The sequence below is a fragment of the Chiloscyllium plagiosum genome, unplaced genomic scaffold (assembly GCF_037043375.1).
Source record: "Chiloscyllium plagiosum isolate Xiang-an unplaced genomic scaffold, Cpla_swu_hap1 HiC_scaffold_42, whole genome shotgun sequence".
NCBI classification, from domain to species: Eukaryota; Metazoa; Chordata; class Chondrichthyes; order Orectolobiformes; family Hemiscylliidae; genus Chiloscyllium; species Chiloscyllium plagiosum.
This window is the reverse complement of record NW_028270180.1, coordinates 8211100-8236796: the sequence shown is the minus strand read 5'-3', so window position 1 is coordinate 8236796 and position 25697 is coordinate 8211100. Positions and strand designations below refer to the sequence as shown.

Sequence of the window (25697 nt, the reverse complement as noted above, 5' to 3'; positions counted from 1 at the left end):
TTTGCCTCCTTTGCTGCCTGCTGCATTCATATATTTAATATCTGTGCCCTTAATTAGACAAAGACTATATTAAATCTGACTTGGTCTTTGCTCTGTTACAGGGACAATCTGCAGGCTCTTTTCAGAGGCGACACACGAAAAGTCTTCAATCATGACAGGCCGGTCAGACTCTCCCGCTCTGCTGTTGTCTGTTGGATGAGCTTCACCAGTTACCAGGCTGCATTCGTCTGTTTAGGTATCTGCTGATGGGCTGCAGTTTGTTTGAATATGGAATTAGTTTTGTTTCTAGATATTCTCTGCAAAAGGCCAGGGTTGAGATAGAGAGCATACATTTATTTTTGATCCCAATAACATCACTTGATCAATTGTCACCCTCTGCCAGGAGGTGAAGGTGGTGGGGTGGGGGGTCCTTGTGGTGCAGTGGGGAGTGACTCTGCCTCCAAACCAGAAGCTCCAGGTTCAAATCCCACCCCAGGACTTAACGGTCATTTGAAGATGTGTTCATAAACTTGGCCGAACAGGGTGAGCATCTTGTATGTCCTTAGAACATGTGCCAAAAGCAGACAAAAGATTCCAGGTCACTCATGCTCAATGCAGGGTGTTGCTTCTCGAAGTTAGTGTCTGGCACCAGCTTAGTGACTGAGGGAAAAGCTGGCTGTGGAACAAGACCCACGTACATGCTTTGTTGGCCTGGTACATTACTAAATGTGGGAAAATCCGAAGCTCACTGAAGGTTTACAATCTCTCTCCTCTTCCATCAAATATTCCCATTGTGGATATAAACTAACTTTGCCTATTTCTCTGTTGGAACATCCTATTTGACTGAGCTGCTCTGTCTATGCTCCTCCCAAGCTGCCTCCCTCCCCTTCATCAAACCCTAATAACATGGGGTGGCCCGGTGGCTCAGCGGTTAGCACTCCTGTCTCACAGTGCCAGGGACCCGGGTTCGAATCCAGCCTCGGGTGGCTGTGCAAACTCCATACAGACATTCTCTCCAAGTCTGTGCAGGTTTCCTCCCACAGTCCGAAGATGTGCAGGTTAGGTGGACTGGCAATGCTGAGTTGTCCATAGTGTTCAGGGATGTGTAACAGGTTGATTAGTCAAGGGTAAATGTAGGGGAATGGGTCTGGATGGGCTACTCTTCGGGGGGTCAGTGTCGACCTTTTGGGCTGAAGGGCCTGTTTCCACACTGAAGAGATGCTGTTCCATGAACATCTCCTCTATTCCTTGCTCTTTCATGTCTTTGCCTAACTTTCCCATTTACTGCATTATTTTTGAGGCAATTGGAGGATTCAAATGTTTGAAGACTTGTTACGAATCTGGTCATGAATGAACAAAGGTTAAAACTCCCTGGAATCCAGTAGTGCACTGAATAACTATCTTGTTATTTAACCTGCACAAAATTCTTTTGTTTGTTTGTAGGGAAAGGTTTCACCTGTTTTAGAAATGATCTGCCTTATTCTAGCAAGCATGAGACTTACACGTGTGCACATGTGAATGGACAATGTGCACACACATGAGCCTGTGAAAAGGGTCTCTTGGTACACCATTCAGTTCCTCAAGCCTGCTTTGCCATTTGACAAGATCACTATCGATCTCTGCGGCCTGCGATCTACGGTCTTAGCTCCCCTATTCTCCTTTGGATTGTCTTTTTAGTGTAAAGAGTTTCTCTATCCCTGTCTTAAATATTACATGATCTTGCATCCCTGGAGAAGAGAGTTATTTTTTCATTCGTTCAAGGGCTGTTGTTGTGGCAGATTAGGTCAGCATTTACTGCCCGTCCCTTGTGAAGGTGCCTTCTTCAACCGCTTGCAGTCCAAGTGCTTGAGGTTGACCCACACTGCCCTTTAAGGAGGGAGTTCCAGGATTTTGACCCAGTGACCGTGCAGAAATGGCAATATTTCCAAGTCAGGATAGTGAGTGGCTTGGAGGGGAACTTGAAGAGGTGGTGTAGCCATGTATCTGCTGCCCATATCCTCCCAGATGGAAGTAATCAGGGATTCGGAAAGTGTTGCCTTAGGAACCTTGGTCATTTTCTTCAGTGCATCATGTAGATGGCTCAATAAGTGTGAATGTCAGTGCTGGAGGGACTGAATATTTATGGATTTGGGCTGCTTTGTATTGGCTGGTGTCAAGCTGCTTAAATGTTTAACTGCAGTCATCCAAGCAAGTTCCACATGCTCAACTCTGAGAGAGAAAACACTTGTTTATCTCAATCACAAATCCGAAATGCTTTCTCCTCCTCAACTCTCCTACAAGAGAAAAGCTGCTTTCAGCATAGTTGACGAACTTTGCGTTACAGGGCGATCCCCATATCTACTGAATCGTTTTCCACAGTTTCAGTTACCCAAGGTTTACTACATCCCTAACATATTATAGGGAACTTTCCAGAACCAGGGACCAGGCAGCTGCCGGGAAGGGAAACTTCCCATCGAAATGAATGGGTTCGCTCCTATCCATGGTTTCAGGCTTCGGTGGTGGGTCTTTGAACGTATCCCCAGGGGGTATGGTGGGGGACTACTGTAATATTGACACTTCACGCCTTATTGAGATAATTAAATGATTCTGGAATGAAGCTGAAAGGAGCCACTTGGTCTGACCTTGCTATTAATTTGCTTGCGATATAATTTCTTTTAACGTTCAGGCTATTAAGTCTATGTTACATTTTATTGTTTAAATTATAATCCCCTATTCCTAAACTGGTGTGATGAGCATTTTACTGCAGTGGGGAACATGGTGAGTCTGTTGTACGTCTGTGGATAGACTAGCGAGGGGACAGTGCTCCCCTTCAGCACATGAGGTTAGCAGAGGACCAACGTGGACGCTGGAATAATCTGACTTTAACCATGTTTGTCCAACAACCCAAGAAAGGAATTGAATGTATTTTCCTTTGTCTGTCCAGCAATTCTTTTCGCTCTCTTTTGAGCTCTATGCCCATTGATCATTTCCAACTCCTCCACCCCATCTTCTGCGCACAAACTTCCCTAGCTACCATCAGTTCTGAGGCAGGGTCACTGGACCCTGAAATGTTAAGTTTGATTTCTCTCCACCAATGCTGCCTGACCTGCTGAGCTTTTCTGGCAATTTCTGTTTTAGTTTCTAATTTATAGCATCTGTAGTTCATTTGGTTTTTATTGAATATATTTTGTGTCTCGCTGTATGTTTCAAAACTAAACCATCTCACCCTCTCGTTCCTGTGAATCTCCCATTTAGGCCTCCTCATTCAGCAAGTGGTCTTCTTCATCTGCTTCCTACTGTTTGCCTTTCTTATTGTCGTTCCCATTGTCTACAGACAAAACCTGATCATTCTCAGGATCCTGGAGAACATGTGGTGAGTGCAAATGCGCCAAAACTTCTTGCTACACAAATGAATGGATGTAGACAAGACAGGGGCTGTGCTACTTGGATTTTGCTCTCCAACTGGCAAGAATATGGTCATATTTTCTGTGCTGTTTGGAGAGATTTGCTTAATTCTCCATCCAAAGGTCCGGGCTTGCTCATAGACCCCCTATAGTGTGGGAGAGGCAATTCAGCCCATCGAATCCACACTGACCCTCTGAAGAGACTACCCTATCCCTGTAACCCTGCATTTCCCATGGCTAACCCCACCTAGCCTACAAATCTCTGGACATTAGGGGCAATTTAGCATGGCCAATCCATCCTAACCTGCACATCTTTTGGCCATGGGAGGAAACCGGAGCACCCTGATGAAATTCACACAGATACGGGGAGAACATGCAAACTCCACACAGACAGCCCGAGGCTGGAGTCAAACCTGGGTCCCTGGTGCTGTGGGGCAGCAGTGCTAACCACTGAGCCACTGTGCTGCTGTGGTACTTGGCTTGTAAATGTTCCTCATTGGAATATTGGATACAAACTCTCTATCAACATTTTGACAGGTTTGCCTGACATATCTTCATGAGTAAGCCATTTCACCATTTCAGGTCAGCTCCACATCATGTCTGATCTGATGTTTCAGTTTTAAGAGGCTATTTCATATTCAAATCTACATTATTTGCCAATAGAGAGAGAGAGCGCGAGACAACCAGTAGACAACATCAGCCTGGACTGGAGTCATTCCTGTTTCCCATAAGCTATTTCCTGCCGGTGTAACTCCCAGTTGATGGGTCCGGATTGGTAAATTTCCCCTTTTGTGTTGTGTTTATGTCACCAATAGAAACCACTTCCACCATCAAGTAGTTCAAAGTTAATCCATAATTAATCTCCATTTACCCATCTCCGTTCCATAACCTCCATCAATCTTGCCAAATAAATCTCTCAAACACTATTCTCATCATCAACAACTCTATGGGGGATGTGTGTTCCCGGTTTTCACTAAGCTTTGTGAGGCAAAGTACTCCCAGCGTCATTTCTGAAAGACCTGACTCTAATTTCAGGTTCAAATTAATCAAAAAAACCTAATTTAATCAAGTGAAACAGCTGAAGGTGTTCACCCCTTAATGTCTCCACAACCATTCCTCAGACTCCAGTCCAATGCTGACAGTGTGTTACAATTCACAGTAAGTTCGAGTTGTGCACTTTAATCGGAATGTTGCGTTCTGGAGCGAAGGACAGCTGTGATGATGGAGGCTGTGAGTCTCTGTCCATCACACAGGACTGAGCAGGACTCTCTCCCATCGCTGTTTGTTGGAGGGATTTGTAATTGATGCTCAACCCATTTACCCTCCTCATCACTGCATCTGGATGTGTTTCTGGGTCAGAGGCAAGGACACTGCCCATGTTGCTAGGCAGTGTCCTTGGTGTCTATTTTGAAGGGTTTAATTCTGAGTGGCCCTTCCAAAAGAGATTTGTGCGTCAAGCCCAATTTAAGAGGAAGAGCCTCCCACTCAGTTCCTGTGGTTCCTTCTGATGATCAGCCTTCCCAAACAATCAACAAAGGAACAAAATGTAGAAAATTCTAAACTTGAGTCTATTCGATTGAATTTACCCAAACATAATAAACATTGGGGCCTGTTTCAACACCAGGTTCAATTCCTGCTTGTGTGACTGTATGGAGTTTGCACATTCTCTCCCAGTGTCTGCGTAGGTTTCCTCTGGGTGCTCTGGTTTCCTCCCACAGTCCAAAGATGTGCAGGTTCAGTGGATTGGCCATGCTAAATTGGCCCATAGTGTGCAGGCTAGGTGGATTCGTCATGACTTAAAAATAAAAACTCATACAGGGTTACAGGGTTGGGATGGGATGCTCTTCAGTGCACACTTTTGATGGGCTGAATGGCCTCTTTCTGCTCTGTAAGGGATTCTACAACCAAAATGAGATCTCTGTTCAACCTGATTTGCAATTCTGAAAGATTGGTCGAGGCTAACTTTAATAAATTTGAAATTTGTTGGTGTATGAATTTGGCCTTTCCTCACTCTGTAAGGCAGTAAGTACAGTATGACACTTGATTTGGGATCATTGCATCACGTGAGGGGGAGGTGATGGCCTTGTGATATTATCGCGAGACTGTTGATTCAAAGTCGTGAGTGTGGTGCTGGAAAAGCCCCGCAGGTCAGGCAGCATCTGAGGAGCAGGAGACTCGACGTTTTGGGCATAAGCCCTTCATCACGAAGCTGATTCAAAGCCTCCTGTGCTGTTCTGCAAAAGTTTATTAAGCTGTTGCTGATTGTCATAGAAACCCATCTGGTTCACCTAACTTCCTTTAGGGAAGGAAGCTGTCTCACTTTCCTGGTCTCGCCTACATGTGACTCCAGACCTGTCATAGTCATAGAGGTGTACAGCACGGAAACAGGCCCTTCGGTCCAACCCGTCCATGCCGACCAGATGTCCCAACCCAATCTAGTCCCACCTGCCAGCATCCAGCCCATATCCATCCATACCCATCCAGATGCCTTTTAAAGATTGCAATTGTACTAGCATCCACCACTTCCTCTGGCAGCTCATTCCATACACATACCACCCTCTGCATAAAAACGTTGACACTTAGGTGCCTTTTATATCTTTCCCCTCTCACCCTAAACCTATGCCCTCTAGTTCTGGACTCTTCAACCCCAGGGAAAAGACTTTGTCGAATTATCCTATCCATACCCCTCATGATTTTATAAACCTCTATAAGGTCACCGCTCAGCCTCTGATGCCCCAGGGAAAACAGCCCCAGCCTGCTCAGCTTCTCCCTGTAGCTCAAATCCTCCAACTCTGGCAACATCCTTGTAAATCTTTTCTGAACCCTTTCAAGTTTCACAACATCCTTCTGATAGGAATGAGACCAGAATTGCACACAATATTTCAACAGTGGCCTCATCAATGTCCTATACAGCTGCAACATGACCTCCCAACTCCTGTACTCAATACTCTGACCAATAAAGGAAAGCATACCAAACACCACCTTCACTATCCTATCTATCTACAACTCCACTTTCAAGGAGTTATGAACCTGCACTCCAACATTTCTTTGTTCAGCAACACTCTCCAGGACCTTACCATTAAGTGTATAAGTCTTGCTCTGATTTGCTTTTCCAAAATGCAGCACCTCGCATTTATCTAAATTAAACTCCATCTGCCTCTGCTCAGCCCATTGGCCCACTTAATTGCTCTCTGGGCAATTAGATACAGATAATAAATGTTGGCCGAGCCAGCAACACCCTCATCATGTGAATGAATACAAATAAAGTCTCTTGTTGTGTTTTGGCTGTGTAATGATCATTTTGATTTTTGAGTTTTTGTCTCTCTCCAAGGCCCTTCTGGTTAACTTTAATTCTAGTCGTGTTGATTCAACACATACTGACTCGACTCCTATTTCTTCAGAAGGATGGGAAACAGTTCAGCCTCACTAACAGGTACAGGAAGCATTGATAATCACTGGAGTACTCTAAATTGCTGAGCGCTTAGGGAGTTTTAAAAATTTTAGTTAATTAGTATTGTATTAACTGCATTTTTCCATTGTGGCTTGGTCAGTAGCACTCTTTCCTCTGAGCTATTAAATGATTTATTGCAGTAAATAATACAGTAAAATACAATGAAAATTTTCAAAGGTTGCCACAATCTGGTGTCATTTTGAATAGTTTAAAAATATATAACTTGAAAAGGAGTCTGGCTTTGTTCAGCCCTATTCCAGAGACTGGAGCCCTGTCCTGCCAGATGTGGATGTAGGTTTGCTCGCTGAGCTGGAAGGTTTTTTTTTTCAGACGTTTCGTCTCCATACTAGGTAACATCTTCAGTGAGCGTCTGGACGAAGCCCGGCATCTGCCAGATGAACATACATTTCTCCAGCATTATTTGAAGGAGACTGAGGCTGTTCCCACAAGTATCCTGGCCAAGATTTCTCCCTCAATCAACAGCAAATGATCTGGTCATTTAGTGAAGATGGTGGGGTACCGGTAATGTCCCTGCACCAGTAATCCACAACCAATACCTAATGATCTGGAGATGTAGCTTCAAACCACACCACAGTAGCATGTGAACTAAAGTTCAATTCATAAATCTGGCTGTTTGAAATCTCATCATTGGTGACCATAAAACTATCATGGATTGGTGTAAAAGCCCATCTGACTCACCAGTGCCTGAAAATCTGCTGCCCTTGCCCGGTCTGGTCTACTTGTGACTCCAGGCACACAGCATTGCGGTTGATTCTTAACCTGCATGGCCCTGGCATGCCACTTGGCTTAAGGGCAATTAGGGATGGGCAACAAAAGAATTGGCCATCCATACCTACATTCTCACAAAAGAATGAGCAAAATAAAATCACTCTGGGGTGGCACAGTGACTCAGTGGTTAGCACTGCTGCCTCACAGCACAAGGGACCCAGGTTCGATTCCACCCTCGAGCGACTGTCTGTGCGGAGTTTGCACATTCTCCACGTGCCTGCATGAGTTTCCTCCGGGTGCTCCAGTTTCCTCCCACAGCCCAAAGATGTGCAGGTCAGGTGGATTGACCATGCTAAATTGCCCACAGTGTTTAGGGATGTGTAGGTGAGGGTGGATTAGTCAGGAGTGGGGGAATGGGTCTGGTTGGGTCACTCTTCAGAGGCTGGGTGTGGACTTGTTGGACTGAAGGGCGTGTTTCCACACTCTAGGGATTTTACGGTTCTACTGAAAGTCATACTGCAGGCAGTGGTTGAATCAAACATCCTGACCACCTGCTCCTATTGGTGCTCTGGGTGCTTTCCTCCAGGTGCTCCAGTTTCCTCCCTCAGTCCAAAGGTGTGCAGTTTAGGTGGATTGGCCATGCTAAATTGTCCATATCATCCAGGGGTGTGTAGGCTAATTGGAGTAGCCATAGGAAATGAGGATTGCAAGGATAGGGTAACAGGTGAGTCTGGGTGGGATGCTGTTCAGAGGATCGGTGTGGACTGAATGGCCTGCTTCCACACTGTAGAAATTCTATCATTCTTTGATAAAGAGTACTCAAATATTTAAGAACAGGAATTGTTGAAAGAGCTCAGCAGGTCTGGCAGCATCTGTGGCGAGAAATCCGACTTGACGTTTCTGATCGAGTGACCCTTCCTTGGAAGCATTCAAGTTTAACAGCAAATTTCTACAGCAGGGAGAACAGAATTGAATGCAATATTCTAAAAGTGATCTCACCAATACAGCATGACCTCTCAAATCATACACTGTGCACTCACCAATGAAGGCAAGCGTGCCAAACTCCTCCTCCTCCACCCTGCCTACCTGCAACTCCACTTTCAAGGAACTATGAACCCATACCCCCTAGATCTTTCTGTTTGTCAACACTCCCCAAGGCCCTACCATTAACAGTATATAACTTACCTCACTGCATTATCTTCCTCTTTCCACAGACGAAGCCTGTACATCTTCACTTACCTGCTTTTCGCTTTCAATGTTCTGATTGGGGTCATTGCCGGTGTGTGGAGAATCGTCTTTACAGCTCTATACAACATTGTCCATTTTTGCCGATTGGACCTGGGCCTTATAAATCGTGGGGCAGAGATTTTTGACCCAGGTAAGCTTCTGTCTTCATATTCTGAAGTCCAATTTTATTTTCATTTGAACTGTATTAGTTTCACACTATTGTACTGGCAATGCATTGAGTTTCTTTTAAAAACTGTGTGTTGGTTTGTGAAACCAAAAATGGTTCTTTAGAAGTATTATTTTTAGACGAGTGAAAAGCCACCAATTTGGTGAAGTTTCGTTTCCTGGTACGATGCAAACCAACAGAATAGCTTCACATTCTGCCTTAGATTGCATTGGGGATGTAAGGTTGTTGAATATTTTTTAAGGTGAAGGTGGATAAGCGTTTTGTGAGATAAGGGAATCAAAAGTTATTGGGTTGTTATGGTGTGGGAACGGCAAGCCAAACCAAATCAGTCTCACTATCACAGGCTTCAGAAGATGATGAAATTCAAACATTCAATGGTCCTCAAAATTGGTCAGTTGTTCCTAACCAAATAACAGATCCTGAAAACAACTTAAACAACTATTAACAATTTATTACTAAGAATGTATTTTCAGCAGAAAACAAACTACAAGATGATGTAATTAATATTTATGATCTGAACTCAATCTTCTTTGACAATAAACTGCCCCCCCCCCCATTTTCTGAGACAGACAAATATAGTTAAAGGATGCATTTGAAAAGAAAATAAAAGAATCCTAATTTCTCAATTCAATAATCATTTCAACAATGAATACTTCATGAAATCCTTGGATAATGGGATATATCACAAGCACATAGAACTGTACATCTTGCTTGAGTTCCAAAATTCACAGCTCCCACAGTGTCTCTGGAGACATTTTATTTTAACTATTTCTTATCAAATGTGGTTCATTTCTCAGAATATTCAACAAGTTGATAGCCAGAGAATAATGAGACAGCAAAACCGAAAACAGCTTCCCAGTCTGACAGCATCTAAAGCAAAACTGCCTCCTGCCCAAATCAAGTCAGGAGAAAGTGAGGGCTGCAGATGCTGGGGATCAGAGCTTAAAAATGTGTTGCTGGAAAAGCGCAGCAGGTCAGGCAGCATCAAAGGAGAAGGAGAATCGAGGGCTTATGCCCAAAACATCGATTCTCTTTCTCCTTGAATGCTGCCTGACCGGCTGCTCTTTTCCAGCAACACATTTTTAAGCTCAAATCCCAGTCAGCACCAGTTCACTCTTTTTCTTTCTTTTCCAACATTTGGACAGCACCAATCTTCCATTCATTGACCAATTCAACATCCAATCAGCTGCCAGTCCTTGAGCATAACAGCATCTTGGTGCTCAATTGCCTACAGTGTTCTTAGAGCAATAATTCGCCTGTATTATCTTTCCAGGCCAGTTCCCAATGGCAAAAATTAGTCTTGTGTGTTTTTTATTTAAAAGAACAGGCTGCTGTTCAAAGTTCAATTCTCAACTGCAACTCTCAGTTCTAAACTAAAAATAAGAAAAATTAAAAAAAAAACAATAGTCTCGACAGGGTATGGCTGTACATCTCTCTGACTCTATCGATGGAAATGTGGAACTCAATGCCAGCAGATCAACTGTAGTCTTTTTGAATGGTAGGGCAGGCTCAATGGACTGAGGGGCTGATATCAACTCTTGCACCTTTTTTGTTTCTGTCTCCATTCCAATTGAACACTGAATGATATAAATGAGACTGTGATTCTGTTGCTGTTCATATTATCACAGTGTCCTTTATTTGAATGATGAAACATTGTATTTCTATTGCAAAATGCTGGCGATCTATCACTTAAATAATCCTGGGCCTCTGTAGGAGCACAAGATTGCATTTTCCAACCATTCTGCCTCTCAGAGAATCTCCTGGGCTCCAACAAACTCTTGTACTTATCACCCAGGCAGTGTGTTTTGTCCAATTTAACAATAAGTAGTAAAGGGACAAATAATCTGGACCAGAAATGTTGCTTTGTCATGGGGGTTGAGCGATGTGTGTGCATGTGCTCCCTGAGTTCATTTTTAACCCTACTGCTCCTGAAGAGTACAGTCAACATACAAGCCTGTTGGAGATGGGTTCATACTTTATAAATAAAATCTGAATATGCCCATGTGGGAAGGTGGTGGCTGTTGTCAACGTGTAGATCCACAGATGTTAAACTTTGTTTTTCTTGTCTCTGCGATTTGAATTAGATTTCAGTATGAGTGGTCAACACTAGTTATGGTTTGGATAAAAGCAAATTACTGCGGATGCTGGAATCTGAAACCAAAAGAGAAAATGCTGGAAAATCTCAGCAGGTCTGGCAGCATCTGTAAGGAGAGAAAAGAGCAGACGTTTTGAGTCACGTCAGCTCTTTTCTCTCCTTACAGATGCTGCCAGACCTGCTGAGATTTTCCAGCATTTTCTCTTTTAGTTATGGGATGGAGTTTTCCAAGTCTCTCTGCCTCTGTACAACACCAGACAACAAATTTACCAACAGTGCCTTTTCTATAGGGTTAGGAAAATGGTGATTATTTTGTAAATTAGGGAGGTGTTGCCCTAATGGTATTACCGCTAGACTTTTAATCCCTGCCATTGTGGAATTTACATTTTTTAAAAATGGAATTAGAAGCCTAACGATGATTTTATAACCATTGTCAATTCATAAAATCATACAGTGCAGAAAAAGACCTTTCAGCCCATAGAGTTGATACCTACCCTCTGAAGAACATCCTATCCAGATCCAGCCCCCCTACCCTATCCCTGTTACCAGGGCCAATCCACCTAACCTGCACATCTTTGGACTGTGGGAGGAAATCGGAGAACCCAGCGGAAACCCACACAGACACAGGAAGAACGTGCAAACTCTACATATTCTCCCAACCTGGATTCGTGGTGCTGTGAGGTAGCAGTGCAAATCACTGAGCCACAATGCCACCCACTTTTGAAAATTATTGGAGACATGCATCTGGTTCATTTAGGAAAAGCAATCTGCCATCCTTACCTGGTCTGGACTGCAGACCCACATCAGTGTGGTTAACTCTGAACAATTAAGGTTGTGCAAAAAAGGCTGGGCCTAGCCACTGATACTCTCACCAAATGAATGAATAAAAAACCCACAAGGAGTGTTACAAAGATGGAAATCCACATCCTAAATCCTGTTACTTCCAGATGTGGCAATGTGCCCTATGATGTCCTTTTGTATGAAATTGTGCCTATTTTCACTTCAGTTCTGAGTTAATAAATCTGGAACTGACAGCTAATCTCAGTGATGGTGACTATCCTAGCTACCATCAATTGTAAAAACCCATCTGGTTCATGAATGCCCTCTGGTGTCCTTACCTGATCGAGCCAACATGTTTGCCTGTGTAATGAACTTCCTGAGGAAGTGATGGATGTGGGTACAATTACAATGATTAAAAGACATTTAGATATGTACATGGATAGGAAAGGTTTGGAGGAATATGGGCCAGGCATGGTTTAGTTTGGGATTATCTTCGAGGAGAAAGTGAGGACTGCAGATGCTGGAGATCAGAGCTGAAAATGTGTTGCTGGAAAAGCGCAGCAGGTCAGGCAGCATCCAAGGAACAGGAGAATCGATGTTTCAGGCATGAACCCTTCTTCTAGGAATGAGGAAAGTGTGTCCAGCAGGCTAAGATAAAAGGTGGGGGGAGGGGCATTGGAAATGCGGTAGGTGGAAGGAGGTTAAGGTGAGGGTGATAGACCGGAGTGGGGGTGGGGGCGGAGAGGTCAGGAAGAAGATTGCAGGTTAGGAAGGCGGTGCTGAGTTCGAGGGTTGGAACTGAGACAAGGTGGGGGGAGGGGAAATGAGGAAGCTGGAGAAACCCGAGTTCATCCCTTGTGGTTGGAGGGTTCTTTGGCGGAAGATGAGGCGCTCTTCCTCCAGCCGTCGTGTTGCTATGGTCTGGCGATGGAGGAGTCCAAGGACCTGCATGTCCTTGGTGGAGTGGGAGAGGGAGTTGAAGTGTTGAGCCACGGGGTGGTTGGGTTGGTTGGTGCGGGTGTCCCAGAGGCGTTCTCTGAAACGTTCCGCAAGTAGGCGGCCTGTCTCCCCAATGTAGAGGAGGCCACATCGGGTGCAGCGGATGCAGTAAATGATGTGTGTGGAGGTGCAGGTGAATTTGTGGCCGATATGGAAGGATCCCTTGGGGCCTTTGGAGGGAAGTAAGGGGGAAGGTGTGGGTGCAAGTTTTGCATTTCTTGCGGTTGCAGGGAAAGGTGCCGGGAGTGGAGGTTGGGTTGGTGGGGGTGTGTGGACTAAAGGGTCTGTTTCCATGCTGCATGACTCTGACGCATTTGCCAGTTGGTTGGCGCTGCCCTCTGAAATGGCCATTCAATTCAAGGAAATTTAGGGATGGAGCACAAATCTTGAGTTTGTCAGCAACACCCACAGAGGATAAAGAAAGAAAAATTATTTTGCATCTGTGCGTGTGTGGTTTATTGCATAGCTAGGAACCAATCACAGCTAATGAAGGCTGCAAAAAAAAAAGGTTTTTTTTCTTTCTGCAGGCTATCACTGCTACTCCAACTTCCTGGAGGTGGAGGCCAGTCAGTCTCATCGAGTGATGAGAGCTTTCTGCTTCCTCCTACTCCAGTGCCAAGGTTCCGGGAGAGGTTGCATTGAGAAAAGGAGATCAGTGGAAGAAGGTCAGTGATTGCACACAGTGCAAAGGGAGACCTTCAAAAACTAACTGTTTCGGAAACCAAAGTTTAGAATTTGGTGGAGAAATCTGATGTGTTCCAGTGTTTTTTTTTCCTGTGCTTATTTAATGTAAAGCTTATATGCCTATGCACAGGGTCAGGTACAGCCATATACAAAATAGTTACCTCCACTCTTTTTAAAATAAACTATACCATCCCATATGATAGGCATGGTGAATGGAGTACAGTTTGGAGTTACACAATAGTTAATGGGTGTTTGAATACCGAAAGCCAATATAAGAATTACTACACTCTGCCTCTTGTAAGGCTCCCAGTACAGAGGAATCTTGATTATCCGAAGGACATGGGCGGGGAGTATTTCACTTGGTTAATCGAATTCCGGATAATCAAATGTCGGATAACATAGTTTAGGACCTTGTGATCTTGCCGGATAATCCGATATTCAGATAATCGAATGCTGGATAATTAAGGTTCCTCTGTATATACAACATTACAGTGCAGTACAGGCCCTTCAGCCCTCGATGTTGCACCGACCTGTGGAACCAACCTGAAGCCTATCTATCCTATAATATTCCATTTTCGTCCATGTTTATCCAGTGACCATTTAAATGTCCTTAAAGTTGGCGAGTCTTATTTTAAAACATTCCAGTGATCGGTTCATATTATAATAAAATGTAACAAACATATGATTGAATGCTCACCTGTATCTTAAGTCTTGCACCTACACGCAGTCCACTAAATTTCTGTGTTCTAATTATAATGTAAACTTGTCACGCTGTAATTGTATCCTCCCGCCACTGGTGATGCTGTAGTGCCACCATTTTGCTTCTCCTCCTCCATCTGAACTACAGAGAAATTCCCAGGCTTTACTCAATTCTTCCTGAAGTGTTGCGCATTTTGCTACTTGTTGCCTGTGAGAGTTTCTAGGCTCTATGAGCCATTCTGATGCGTGTGTTTTGAATCCCAGGGATTCAGTTGGTGCCTGATCAGAAGCATACAAAATTGACAAAGTCGAAACGAGTTCTGGCAAGATGGTGCCTGATCTATACACTTCTGAACAATCCTTCATTGGTTCGCTGCAGGAGGCCCGTGGTTTGCTCGCTCAATGATGTTGTTACCAATGGGGAAATGAAGAGTTCCTCCAAACCCAGCACAGAGGATCTTGTTAAATCTGAACTTTGTGAAAAAACACAAGGTCCTGTATAAATCAGAATGTTGATGCAACTAATCACAAGTAGGTGGTCAGTCATGTTTCTACACAGCTAAATAAAAATGTGCATAGTTGCACACATCATGCCTACACACATCACATCCTGTTGCAATAATTGGTCAAATTTACCCCTGGATTTTGCTATGTCAACAATCACAACATAATTACAGACTCTGGCCACTAGGTAGCTCTGTAGAGCAAGATCGATACACACTGAACTCTACATAGCCTTCTATTTAAAGAACCATTTTTAATTCATCAGCTAACTTACATCAACACTAGGGTTATTTTTGGTGGTGATATATGATTAGAATTGTTTATTTGTCTTTTTGTAGCTATTGGATTTTGTTACTAATTGTGACCTGGGCTGGTTTGAATTTTTACGAACAGCCATTATGAGAATGAGTTGCAATGAAAGACTTACACTATGTACCTGTATTGGTTGACAGCTTTCCGTCCAATAAGATACATCTCATGACGCCATGTGATATAAATCCTGACATGTCGTAAATATTTTTTAAATGAAAACTTTGGTGCTACAGATAAAAGATAGTCAGTTGGTACTATAGAACATGACTATTTCTAAGAAAATATACATTTTGTCAAGGTTTTTCACTTGACAGTTATGAGGATAATTTACAAGAATACTAATTCTCGATGGAGGCAAACCATCATTCCTACTGCTTGAGAGAAGAGAGCTGATTGGTTGGTAAACAAATGAGCTCTGATTTTGTCAAGGTGTTGCCATGGAGAATGCACCAGTGATGCTGATTGGTAGTTGACTGCCAGGCTTTGTTTAAATTTTAAACTAGGTGTGTTTGGTCAGGGCCTTACTGTCTGTTTGGTCAGGGCCAAACTGGGGATGTTTGGTCAGGGCCTTACTCTGAGAAATGAACTGACACACTGCTATCATTTTTTAGAGTTAAGGTTTTGACAAAATGTATCTTTTCTTTCAGCAACACATCATTGTAAAAATCTAGGAGAGAAGAAAATGTTAAAATAATATGCTAAATTTTAAAATAATTTTTAAATGTTTTACCTTTCCTTTAAATTTTATATCCTGTGCTCATTAGCTTAAAAACTGTTAAAATAACATTTGTTTTTAAATGCCAATCTTTGGTACTGTATTTACATGACATTTTCCTAAAGTTTGTTCATTTTTTTTATTCCAATCTCTCTCCTGTATGATTTTTGTCATTCACCTCATTATTAGGTTTGAAAGTATTGTTGCTTGTGCTCATTGTTACTGCAGTGAAAGTAGAGCTCATCCACAGAGTATTTTGCTGGGAATATTTGACTTTTGTGCTGAGGGAATTGGAAGTGAAGTTGGGAGATCTTGTTGCTCATCACAATGAGGATGTAGGTCTACGGCTGTTGCCAAACATACACCAAAAGCCACCTCAAAGTACATTAGGGGATGATCGTAGCTCCTTGCTGGATTGAGACTGATATGTCATGGTGCCATTTGCCATGGAGATTTGGTAGATAGTTAACATTTACCTGAGAGGTTGCGATGACTCTCTGTGAATGATTTTCAACCTCCATTGTTTCAGTTCAGGACGTTTGGAGGTCTGAGCTTTGTAGATGTAGATGATACGTTTGGATCCTTTTGTAAGCTTTTCAAACCCTGCACACGCAAGTGAAAATTTGGCTGGCCAACCAACCAACTTACTTATCAATGAGTTGCAAAGACTTATAGCAATTTTGAGAAAAGAGACATGCTGTAGATGATTTTCACCTTGTACTCACTAGAACAGGACACATACTGAAGAGCATGGGAGGGCATTCCAGGAGCAACAGCAGGCATACCCATAACTGAGCTGTTAATCTGGTGAAGGTACAACACAGGACTAGCGAGAGTTAAGTGGTTCCACAAACAATGGATTGGATCTGAGCTTTTCAGTCCTACCACATCCAGCAATGAATGGTTATGAAAAATTAAACAACTCACTAGAGGAGAGGGCCTCCAACCTCAATAATGGGGAGTTGATGGTCCTGTGGTCTTATATCTGGACTGTTAATCCAGAGACCCTGGTAATGTTCAGGGGACCCAGACTTGAATCCTACCATGACAGATGGTGGAATTTTAATTTGAGTATCTAGAATTAGGAGTCTAGTGATAACTATGAAACAATTATCGATTGTCAGTAAAATCTATCTGGCTTATTAATGTCCTTTAGGGAAGGAAACTGCTATCCTTCCCTGGTCTGGCCTAGATGTGACTCCCGACTGTCAGCAATGTGGTTGATACTTGTTTGTCCTTGGGCAATTAGGTGTAGATAGTAAATGTTTACCTGGCCAGCCATGCCCACATCCCATGAAATAATAAAAAATCAGTTCATAAGTTTAAGGTTGATGTATTTGTTAGTATCTTCAGCCAGCAATGCTGTGTTAATGATCTTCCTTGGCCTCTTCTTAGTCCCCGGTGTCATGGATGCCAGTCTTCAGCCAATTGGATTCATGCCATGAGATATCCAGGAATAGCTGAAGGCAGTGGATATTGCATACGCATACAGATGACATTCCAGCAACAGTTCTAAAGAGTTGTACTCCCAACCTTGCCATACCCGCAGCCAAGACGTTCTTGCATAGCTATAACACTGGCATCTACCTGATAATGTGGAACATTGCCCTGGTATTTCCTATACACGGTCGAGAGTGTGGTGTTTGAAAAGCACAGCAGTTCAGGCAGTATCCGAGGAGCGGGAGAATCGACGTTTTGGTGTAGGCCCTTCATCAAGAGCTTATGCCCAAAACATTGATTTCGCTACTCCTCGGATGCTGCCTGACCTGCTGTGCTTTTCCAGCGCCACACTCTCTGACCTCCAGCATCTACAGTCCTCAATTGCTCCTAATTGATTTCCTGAACATAGCAGACCAAAATCAAATCCAGCCAATTACTGCCTTCTCAATCTACTATTGATCATCAGCAAAGTGATGGAAACACTATCACTGATTATAGAGGGGAGGGATGCCTTTGAAGATGTATAAAATTGTTTCCTTTTTCTAGCATAACTGTCCATACACCTGCAGCTAAAAACAGTTCTTGCTGAATTAACATTGGACTGTGACGTGTTTTAAGTACACTTGCCCATTTTGTTCACAGTGAGCAAAATGACCAAAGGTGCCTTTAATACATTTACCTACACTGACTTAGAATCACTTTACCTTGAGATATGGATCCTCTTCTTTAACATGATATAGGTGTATTTTACTGTACCACCTTTTTATGCTCTTTCTGGTTTATACAATAAAATACAATTATTACAATGAAGCTGAAACTGATTTCAGACATTTCTATGCACTTGAGGGCTTATTTGCTTCCATATCTGACAATGAATCACTCATTTTTCAGGATTTAAAATTACACTGCGTCTGGGTGTGGTTGAGTATCTGTGTAATTCTTCACACTGAGATAGGATTTCAACTTGCATTTATACAGTGCCTTCTTAAATTAGTAAAATGCCCCAAGGCGTTTCACAGGAGTATCACCAAATGAAAATAAACCGATAACGAGCCAAAGGCAACACCAGGATGCACCCTCGTAGAAACAGGCTCAAAGGAAGGAAGGGAGGGTGAGAATTTTCAGCTGGAAGTTTCAGAGCTTGGGACCCAAACAGCTGAAGGCACCAAGAGTGGATGAGGACATAAGGGAAGCAGGATAAGAACTGGATTGTGAGAAGCAGAAATACCTCCACGAGCTGCAGGATGTAGATGATAATTATCGAAATACCCTTGAGATAAATGATTGTGCCTGGAATGAGAAAAGGCAGCCAACCCATGTAAGTGCCTGCCCATTAATTAGGATTTGAGACGTGATCATAAAGTGTGTGTGTGTGTGTATAATCTGTCAGAGGAGGTGGCATTAGTGAAGGTACCTGTTGTAGATCATGGTACTTGTCCATCATTTCAAGGCAATATGAGTGGAACTGCACATGAGCTTGACAGAACTAGCAACTGGCATTTTACAGCTACTGTTTGAAGCTATTGATTTTGGGTTTCATCTGGAGTGTTCTTTTAGGGGCCCAATCCCAATTAACTACACAAAACAGTACGGGATCACTGGTACTGATGAGACCTCCGTTGAGTTAGTTTTAAACCTACAGTGTTAAGTATCCCATTAACCTACATGGAGGAAGATGTGTTCTGATGATAACAATGAAGAACTTGCCATTTGTATTCTCTATATCTCTGTACCCCTCCCCCTCCTCCTCTCATGAGGGGCAGCCCCAGCTCCCAAAGGCCCTCCTTGAATAATTTAATTCTGATTGATCTGACCTGCTTCATTTGAAACCTTCTGGATTTATTTTTAAATCCATTTATATGGAAATGACCGGTTGCTCTTGCTACATGAACCGAGTGACTTAAGGCGACATTTCCTCAAATTGGTACCAGAAGGCTAAAAACTCAAATTTCCAAAAGAGTCTAGAGAAAACATTAGAATGTACACAGCTGTGAATTGCGTTATAAGGCTGTAGTTGGTAGTGTCACATGTGCTAGACCTGTAACACACTGCATCATTAAAGGCAGAAGAATCTGACACTGTACAGACATGTAGCACAGTCACTCTGTTTTGGAGCGATTAGTCCACTGTACAAACATGTTATCAGATTATGTTTTTAAATGTGGAGAATCACCATCAGGAATTTTCATTTACATTCATGTTGTCCTGGGTACAGAATATACAAGTCGCAGCAAGAAATGAAGTACAAATGAAGGTCACTGAGCTCCTGGTATTCAGCAAGATTAAAAATCTTGGAAGTTAACAACACAAAGTTCTCAGATTCAGCTCTTGTGACTATCATTGAAAATTAATAGGGGCAGACAGTGATGTAATGATATTTTCACTGGTCCAGTGTCCAGAGGCTAGTGCTATAGTCAGGTGTCACATAACGCCAGGTTACAGTCGAACAGGTGTATTTGTAATCGCAAGCTTTTGGAGCACTGCTCCTTTGTCAGATGAAGTCAAATAAACCTATTGGACTATACCTGGGTGTTACCTGACTTCCAATTTTGTTCATGCCAGTCCAACACTAGCATCTCTACATCTAGGGACATGGGTTCAAATGCCACCACTGCACAGTTTGAATTCAATCAATAAATCTGAAATTGGAAGCTAGATTAATTGATGGTGGCCATGACAACTATGATGTTTAACTCCCACCTGCTTTACTATTGTCCTGTAGGGAAGGAAATGCTGACCTGGTCTGGCCTATATGCAACTCCAGAGCCATTGTAAAGTGGTGGACTCTTGACCACTTTCTGACATGGCCCAGCGAGCCACTCAATTCACAAGCAATGAAAGAATAAAAATTGACCTCAGCAGTGACACTCATATCCCATGGAAGAATAAAGGAAGAAATGCATAAATGATCAAATGGGAAGGTCCACTATGACTCCTTCCCAATTTCACAAACTTCCATGACACCCTAATGCTATCTGATCTGTTTCCAGATTTTTCTTGTTTTTCAGAAATGTGACTTCTGTGGTTGCTCTCTTGCCTGTGATTCAGCAGATTGGCTTCTCCCTCCTGCCCAAAGTCAAGACTGACATTTTTCCACGTGGAACTGAGGGAGTGCAACACTGGCGTTGTTCAGTCACAATCAGGCTCTGTCCACCTTCTCAACTACACAGCTCAGATGCTGAAACACACTTCCAACTCAAGGTGGCGCTCCCCTGGGGTCCTGACAGCATTTACCTCTCAACCGATATGTTAAAGACGATTCAGATCATCACTGCACTGCTGTTTGGGGGGTGAATACGTTGTGCATACTGGCTGGTGTTTCCCCCATCATTGTAAAGTGGCGCTAACTTAAAAGTGCATTAGATCGAAAGTACTTTGCAATATCTTGAGGTCATGGAAGATGCTATACAAGGGCAAAGTTTCCTTAATTTACAGCAGCTGAAGAACATTTGGTCTTCCTGTGGGAATTGCCGTCAGAAAGTAGATTGGCAGTCAAATATCAAAATTAGCATCAAAGGGTATTTTGTCAATATTAATAGAATTTATAATCTGTTAGCTCTATGGTGATGGCTTGTCTGGAACTTAACTCTGAGTTTGACACAACCTCAGGATCTGAGCATGTCATCTAGGCTGACCACTTAATGCTTATATTCTCATTGAAATTTTCGAAGATCCTGAAGAGATAAATAGGGTAGGCACTGAGAGATTGGCTGCTGCACAAATTCAGGATAAGGAGCTGATCACTTAGGGCTGAGATAGGGAGAAAAGTCTTCACTCAAAGGGTTATTAATCTTGTAATTTATTCCATTGACACGCCCTCCCTTCGTTGCTGAACACATTTTAGACTGGGATAGACTGCTGTTTTGGTTTTAAGAGACATGGAGAGTGAGAGGGGACTGTGGACGTAAAGATTAGTGGTGTTGGAAAAGCACAGCAGGTCAGGCAGCATCCGAGGAGCAGGAAAATTGACGTTTCGGGCAAAAACCCTTCATCAGGAATGGAGGCTGCGAGCCTCCCCGAAGCCTCATTCCTGATGAGGGGCTTTTGCCTGAAACGTCGATTTTCCTGCTCCTCGGATGCTGCCTGACCTGCTGAGCTTTTCCAACACCACACTAATCTTGACTCTGATCTCCAGCATCTGCAGTCTTCCCTTTCGCACAGTGGAGTTGAAGCCCACCACTCGATCTCCTGACTTTCAAATAACCCTTCAACTCAACTCCTGGCCCATCGCCCACCATAACTACCCCCTTTTTTAATGATACGATGGACTGAACAGTCAACTCCAACTCCTCTTTCCTACATTCTCAGTGGGGGAGTTGAATTGTCAGTTTCCTGTGACCATCGCTGTTCACGCAGTTTAGCTGATTACAGCTCAAATCTGTAAAGAAAAAGTGTATTTATAGTGACTTTTATGTAAAGACAAATAATTGATTATACAAAACAGCATTTGACAGAGGATTAACATGTGACCAAAGTTGAATTGTAGAGGTTGGTTTTAAGAAGCGTCTTAAAGAGACAGAGAGAGAGAGAGGTAGCGAGGTTTAGGAAGGGAATTTATATCTAGGGGCCCAGTCAATCAAAGATATGGTCACCAGTCAGAAAATAATCAAGAAAACTAATGAAATGCTAGCCTTTATATCTAGAAGACTGAAGTATAAGGATGCAGAAGTTATGCTGCAGTTACACAAAATCCTAGTCGAGTAGTGTGTACAGATCTGGACACCACGCTTTAAGATACTAACAGGAAAATTAAGATAACTATTTCCACTGGTTGGGGATTCTACAAGTTGAGGAGAAAGTGAAGTCTGCAGATGCTGGAGATCAGAGCTGAAAATGTGTTGCTGGAACAGCGCAGCAGGTCAGGCAGCATCCAGGGAACAGGAGAATCGACGTTTCGGGCAAAAACCCTTCTTCAGGAAGGGCTGCCTGATCCGCTGTGCTGTTCCAGCAACACATTTTCAGATTCTACAACTTGGGGCATAGGTCTGAGTATTAGGGCTAGACCATTCAGGAGCGATGTTAGGAAGCAATTCTACACAAAAAGGTAGTAACTGGGTGGCAGAGTGGTTAGCAATGCTGCCTCTCAGCTCTAGGGACCCAGGTTGAGTGACCGTGTGGGGTTTACACAGATTCTCACAACCGTGTGGGTTTCTGCTGGCTGCACTGGTTTCCTTCATCAAGGCAAAGAATGCGCAGGTTAGGTCTATTAGCCAGGGAAATGGATGGTTATAGCCGGGTGGATCTGGGGTAGGCTGCCTTCAGAGGGTGTGGACTTGATGGGCCGAATGGTCCGCTTCCCTACAATGGGGACTCTGATATTTGGAACTCTCTTCTAGAAACAGTAGTAGATGCGAGATCAGTTGTGAATTTTAAATGAGGTCGATAAATTTATTTGAAACAAGGGAAAAGGGCCAGAAACAGGTGGAAGGATTAGCCAGGATCTGATTGGCTGGTAGAACAGTCTTGAGGGGGCTGAATGGCCTCCAGCACTGCTGCCTCACAGCACCAGGGATCACGGTTCCATCCCAACCCTCAGGCGACTGTCTGGGGTGTACCTTCTCCCCGTTCCTGCGCTGGTTTCCTCCCACAGTTCAAGATTTTCAGGTTGGGTTGGATTGGCCAGGGGAAATTGCCCGTAGTGTCCAGGGATGTGTAGGCTAGGCGGATTCGCCGTGGGAAATGCCGGGTTACAAGGATTGAGTGGGATACTCTTCGGAGGGTCACTGTGCACCCACACCGCAGAGATTCTATGAATGAGAGAGCGGTCACAAACCTAGCAACAACGAAATAATGAAGCTTCTAACCCGATTCTAAATAAGCATTGGATGTGCATTTTGTTTTTTTGTTTTAAATTTATTGAATACAGGGATAGACGTCTCTCTCCAAAAGAGGCGAGTGGGAAGTGATCGAAGTTAAAGATGACACCACACACACAACACACACGCACGCACCAGATCCCACAACAAAATCTCTCGATTTTAGAGTATCCCTCTGACCCTAAGCCACCCCCAAGCCCCAAAACGACCGCCCCTTATATTAACACGAATGCACTCTGTGCGAAACATCATCGGCATAAAAAAATGGACTCATCTCTTTAAAAACAACACGTCGGTCCGTCCACCAAAGGAGAAAGTAACGCTGTAAGTTTTCAGTTGGCAGGATGTTACTGTACAACACTGCATTAGCAAACACTAAGAGGTAACACAGAACACGCTCACGGGTGGCGGGGGTAGGACGGTGGGGGGGGGGGATGTTCAATGCAAAAGGGGGTGGTTTTGGGGGAATCAGACGCATGCTGCACAGTTAGGACAGGACACGGGGAGGATAATGCGTTGGCTCTATCAATGAAGCACCAATATATTTTGAACAGTACAACAAATATTCCCAGGACTGTTCTCCAAAGCTGCATTTCACTCTCAGTTGGAAAGTTTCCTGTGGGTTTCTGATTTTGTTTCTTCCCCCTCTTAGAAATACCAGGATTGCAGTGTGACTGTCAAAGATCTGCAGCAAAAAAAAGTGTGAAAGTGTGTGTGAGTGACAGCAGCAACATCTCCTGGAATGAAGAAGGGGGGTTGGGAGAATCCCAGATTTTGGGGGTCATTGATCTTCACGCTGTGGGGCTCGTTTTTTTTTAAATACAGATTTTGTTGTTTTTTTTTGTTTTGCTCGGCGATGTTTCCCTCCTTCCCGCCCGGCCCGGAATCAGCTCAGCGGCCGCCGGTAGTTCCCGTTGATCTCTGGACTGATGGTGACCGCCTCGGCGCCCAGGGGCAGGCGGTCGCTGTATTCCGAGCCGGCCTCGAACTCCTCCTGGGCGGGGGCTTTGCACTGCGAGCCGGCGAGGGAGTCGGGCGCCTCGCTGCCAGCGTCCTCGCTGGCCGGGGACAGCTTCTCGGAGCCGGGGAAGGAGATGCTGCGTTGGATGGCGCCGGCGGCGTCCCCTGGCGGCAGCTCCCCGGGGCCTTGGCTCTTCATGATCAGCTTGTAGGTCTTGCCCCGGTACTTGTAGAGGAGGTGGCAGCAGCTGGCACCCAGGAGGGGCACCGTGGCCAGCGCCAACAGGAAGCAGCTCACCACCACCATGATCAGCAGCGAAGGGATCTTCCCCTTGGTGGTAAAGACGACTTGCACTTGGCAGTCCTGCCCGCGGGAGCTCAGGCACAGGCTGTAGTTGGTGCCCGGCCTCAGGCCCTGGAAGCGGTACGAGTTCACGCCGCTCTCGATCGTCGACCACTGCACCACGGCGGCTGCTCGGCCCCTCTCCTCCGTGCACAGGTAGAGAGCGCGCAGCTTGCCCGGGCCCCCCGCCGCCGCCGCCGCCGCCGGCGAGCTCTGGAATGGGGTGAGTTGGACCCGAGCGTCGGTCTCGGTCACCTCCAGCGCGATCAGGCCGAAGTCGAAGATGTGCTCCTTCATGGGGGAGGTGCGGTTGAAGGCGTGGTTGGAGGTGTACTGGCTCCCGGGCTGAGGGGAGCAGTTCCGCGCTGAGACGGGAGGGAGGGCCGAGGTGCCCCCAGGTCTCAAGGTGGGACCGGGCGAGGCTGGAAGGGAGGCTCTCTCCGGTTTGAGGACGCTGTTGCCCGGCTCTGGCCCTCGCTTGGGAGGGGGTCTGCTGACCCTCACCTCCAGGGAGGACCGGTTACTGCCCACCGAGTTGGAGGCCACGCAGCTGTAGAGCCCCTCCTGGCTCCTGTGGAGCCGGGGCAGGAGGAGGGTCCCGTTCTTGAGCAGCGACACTTCCCCCTCCCCTTCTGCCCCCTTCCCGTCCCCGGGGGCCAGCTCCTGGCTCTGGCCGAAGGGCCGCAGGGTCCAGCGGAGGGTGGGAGCCGGCTTCCCGGTGGCGGTGCAGTGCAGGGCGAGGCTGGTCCCGGCCGGGAAAGCCGGGCTGGCCCCGGGCTGGGAGCTGAGGGTGACCCAGGGGGGGCTGCACTGCAGCTCGGGCATCTCCACCACCGGGGAGCCCTGCAGCTCCGGGGGCTCCGAGCACTGGATGCTCTGTCTCTCCGGGATGGAGATCAGCGCGTCCAGGATCCAGCTCTTCAACCACAGCAGGCGGCACCCGCAGGAAAAGGGGTTGCTGTAGATCTGCAGGTGGGATAGGGAGCTGAGGGGCCGAAAGACGCCTTCCGGGAGGCTGTGGAGCTGGTTGTTGTTGATGCGGAGGGAGCGCAGGTCCTGGAGGCCGGAGAAAGCGGCCTGGGGCAGGCTGCTCAGCAAATTGTGGTCCATCTTGAGGAGCTGCAGCGAGCTCAGGTTGGTCAGGTCCCCCCAGGGGAAGCTGCTCAGCCGGTTGTGGCTCAGGTCCAGGTTCTTGAGGGGCCGAAGCGGCGCCAGGGCGCCTTCCTCCACCCGGCTCAGGCCGTTGTGGGCCAGCCACAGGGAGGCGACCTGCTCCAGGCCGGCGAACGAGTCGCGCAGCAGCGAGCCGATGCGGTTCGCCGACAGGCTCAGGGTGGTCACGTTGGCGGGCAGCCCCCCGGGCACCGCCGAGAACTCCTTGTACGCGCAGTCGG

At 45.2% G+C, this 25697-nt stretch overlaps 2 protein-coding genes across 3 annotated transcripts in view; one reads left to right on the top strand and one right to left on the bottom strand.

Annotated features, from left to right (window-relative positions):
• stra6 (signaling receptor and transporter of retinol STRA6) overlaps positions 1 to 17994 on the top strand; it is a 51769-nt gene extending 33775 nt beyond the window's left edge. For both annotated transcript variants that reach the window (XM_043680297.2, XM_043680296.2), the window contains exons 13-18: positions 102 to 235; positions 3214 to 3331; positions 6694 to 6795; positions 8757 to 8920; positions 13358 to 13495; positions 14478 to 17994. In XM_043680297.2, coding sequence (XP_043536232.2) covers positions 102 to 235; positions 3214 to 3331; positions 6694 to 6795; positions 8757 to 8920; positions 13358 to 13495; positions 14478 to 14716 — 895 coding nt within the window. In that variant the 3' untranslated portion in view covers positions 14717 to 17994. The remainder of the gene's footprint in view (positions 1 to 101; positions 236 to 3213; positions 3332 to 6693; positions 6796 to 8756; positions 8921 to 13357; positions 13496 to 14477) is intronic.
• Positions 17995 to 21673: 3679 nt separating this feature from the next.
• islr2 (immunoglobulin superfamily containing leucine-rich repeat 2) lies at positions 21674 to 25695 on the bottom strand (the record flags this gene model as incomplete). The annotated part of the gene is made up of 1 exon (XM_087982019.1): positions 21674 to 25695. A coding segment is annotated over one exon (1809 nt), but the record flags the coding sequence as incomplete, so codon positions are not given.
• Positions 25696 to 25697: the final 2 nt, after the last annotated feature.